The sequence below is a fragment of the Parus major genome, chromosome 4 (genome assembly GCF_001522545.3).
Source record: "Parus major isolate Abel chromosome 4, Parus_major1.1, whole genome shotgun sequence".
Taxonomy (NCBI): Eukaryota; Metazoa; Chordata; class Aves; order Passeriformes; family Paridae; genus Parus; species Parus major.
Genome location: NC_031771.1, coordinates 66,818,205 through 66,820,785, shown reverse-complemented (window position 1 = coordinate 66,820,785; position 2,581 = coordinate 66,818,205). Strand labels below are relative to the sequence as shown.

The window sequence follows — 2,581 nt, the reverse complement described above, 5'->3', positions numbered from 1 at the left end:
CAGCCTCCTCTGGGGTCACTGGTGCCATGGGGCTGGTCCTGACCTCCTTGGGGGTCACGGGGCCAGACCCAGCCTCCTCTGGGGTCACTGGTGCCGTGGGGCTGGTCCTGGCCTCCTCTGGGATAATCTGTGCTGTGGGGCTGGTCCTGGCATCTTTGGGGGTCATGGCGCCAGACCCAGCCCCTTCTGGGGTCACTGGTGCCATGGAACTGGTCCTGGGCTCCTCTGGGGTCACCTGTGCTGTGAAGCTTGTCGTGGCATCTTTGGGGATCATGGGTTGAGACCCAGCCTCCTCTGGGGTCACCTGTGCTGTGGGGCTGGTTGTGGCCTCCTTGGGGGTCAGTGGTGCCATGGGGCCAGACCCAGCCTCCTCTGGGGTCACTGGTGCCATGGGACCAGGGCTAGCACCAGCCTCATCAGTCAGTGGGGCTGGGGCACCAGGGTTGGCACCAGCCCCAGGTCCTGGGGGTATCTGGGGCACATCAGTCCCGATGGCCTCAGGCTGGGTGCTGCTGGGAGACTGGACAGGGCTGCCATTCCCTGTCCTGGCATCACTGGTGGGCAAGGAAATGTTCTGACTGGTATTGTTCCCATTGCTGGAGCTCGTGGTGGGGCTGGGGAGGCTCTTGGTGGCCACTGGGATTCCCTCAGACTGGGCACTCCCAGCCACACTGGGCAGAGCAGAGGAGGGCTCAGAGCTCTCTGTGCTCCCTGTGGTGAGCTGCTCCCCAGCCCTTGTAGGGCTCTGCTGATGGCCAGGGGGTGTCCTGTTCCCACTGTCCTTCTCAGGCTCCGAGGTCACCTCCCTGCACCCCTCCTCTGGTGCCACTTGGCAGGGCTCAGGGCTGTGCTGATCTGCCCCACCAGGAGCAGAGCTGTGGGGCTGAGGGTGGGGAGTGACCTCCTGTCCTCCCGCCGTGCCAGGCTGCAGCCTTGGTCCTCCCTTGAGGCTGACACTGGGGTGTCCTGGGGTCCTTCCTCCTGGCAGAAAGGAACAAGAGGGAAGCTCCTTTGGCATCCACATGGGAAATACTGCCCATGGGGCAGGACACTGCTGAGGACCTCCATCCCTGAGCTGCCAGGGGATGAGCTGCCAGCACCCTGGGCTCGAGTTTAGACCCCCGGGGCCGGTGAGGCTGTGGCTTTGCAGAGGCAAACACTACAAAACACCAAGCTCACCCCTGGCTGACCTCTTCTTCCAGAGCTGGCCCAGGCTCTGGTTCTGCCAGCCAAGGAAACCCTCTCCAGGATGCGGCCATGGCAGGAGCACCCACGGGGCAGCACAGCAGGATGGACACCCACACCTACCCACCATGGTGCGCACGGCCCTGCTGCCACATCAGCCCCAGAGACCCTCCAGATGGGCAGGGCTGGGGCTCCCTCACCCCCACCCACTCCTGACAGAGCTGATCCAGCACTCCAAGGATTGAGGGATGCTGCACCCATTGTCTACCTGGTTCCAAGGCCTGCTGGTTTATCTCAGCCACCCAGTCACGCAGAGCCAGTTCCAAGGCTTCTTGGGGGCTGTAGCTTCCATCCTGAGCATCTTGGTTGTCCCCCAGGGCTGCTACCACCTCTGTTCCTGAGGAACCGCAGCTCATCAGCCTGGGCAGCCCTGGTTCTGTACAGGAAAGCTGCAGGGCTGGGGGAGGATGAGCAGCCATGGGCAGGTATGGAGCTGCCAAGGCACGGGGGCCAGGTACCTGCAGGGTCAGGGTGGGCACAGCTCCCCAGCTCGCTCTGAAACCAAGTACCCAGTGTGTGGATGGGGATGAAGTTGGCCTGGAGCTCACAGTTGGGGTTGAGGAGCAGCCCTTGGAGCCTGGACATGAGGCCAGGAGCACGGCCCATGTAGGGGCCCAGGAAGACACGTCTGCAGTCATAATCGTTGGCGTAGAGGTTGTCCCAGATGACGGGGGGACGCTTCAGGACAGCCTCCACCTCCTCCAGCAGCACCGCTGAGAGCTCCTGTGACACCACCTTCGGGCCTGGGGCACCAGGGCAGGGAGACACGTGGGGCACAGGGTCCATCACAGACACACAGCAGGGACACGGACACGGAGGTGAGGTTCCAGTCACCACACCCACACTCCCAAGTCAGGAGAGCAGACCCCCAGCTCAAACTCCTGCCTGGCTGGGGCTGCACACCCCAATGTGAGACACCACAGCTGGTGGCTCTCCCAGGACAGCCCGTGGCCACACACCCAGAGCTGGTCCTGGTGCTCACCTGTCCAGATGACACCGATCCCTGGGAGCAGCTCCTGGCCAATGGTCTGCAGGTAGCAGGACTGGCTGGGGCTGGGAGAGCAGAGCGAGCTGCAATATTCTGGGGAGAAAGCACAGAGCATCCCCTGAGAGCTGGGGACCAGGAGAGGAGGGGCTGCCGGGATCATGGACAGGGACCCTGCTGCAGTCTAGTCCTGAGATGTCCAGAGCTCCTCTGGGAGCATGAGGAGTCTGGGGAGAGCTGTGGGGGCTGCCAGGGCACTCAGCTCTCAGCAGGGACAGGGGTTGGGTGCAGCCAAAGGGCACCCCAATCTGAGGGGGCTCCCTGGTTTGGGTGACTGGGGCTGCAGGGCTG

The 2,581-nt window shown here is 63.5% G+C and overlaps 1 protein-coding gene across 4 annotated transcripts in view; it reads right to left on the bottom strand.

Annotated features, from left to right (window-relative positions):
- Positions 1–2,581, bottom strand: part of LOC107203361 (protein O-GlcNAcase-like) — a 13,224-nt gene that overhangs the window by 5,378 nt on the left and 5,265 nt on the right. For all 4 annotated transcript variants that reach the window (XM_015625361.2, XM_015625364.2, XM_015625366.1 and 1 more), the window contains 4 exons: positions 2,228–2,326; positions 1,704–1,988; positions 1,454–1,582; positions 5–981 (listed from right to left, as the gene is read on the bottom strand). In XM_015625361.2, coding sequence (XP_015480847.1) covers positions 5–981; positions 1,454–1,582; positions 1,704–1,988; positions 2,228–2,326 — 1,490 coding nt within the window. The remainder of the gene's footprint in view (positions 1–4; positions 982–1,453; positions 1,583–1,703; positions 1,989–2,227; positions 2,327–2,581) is intronic.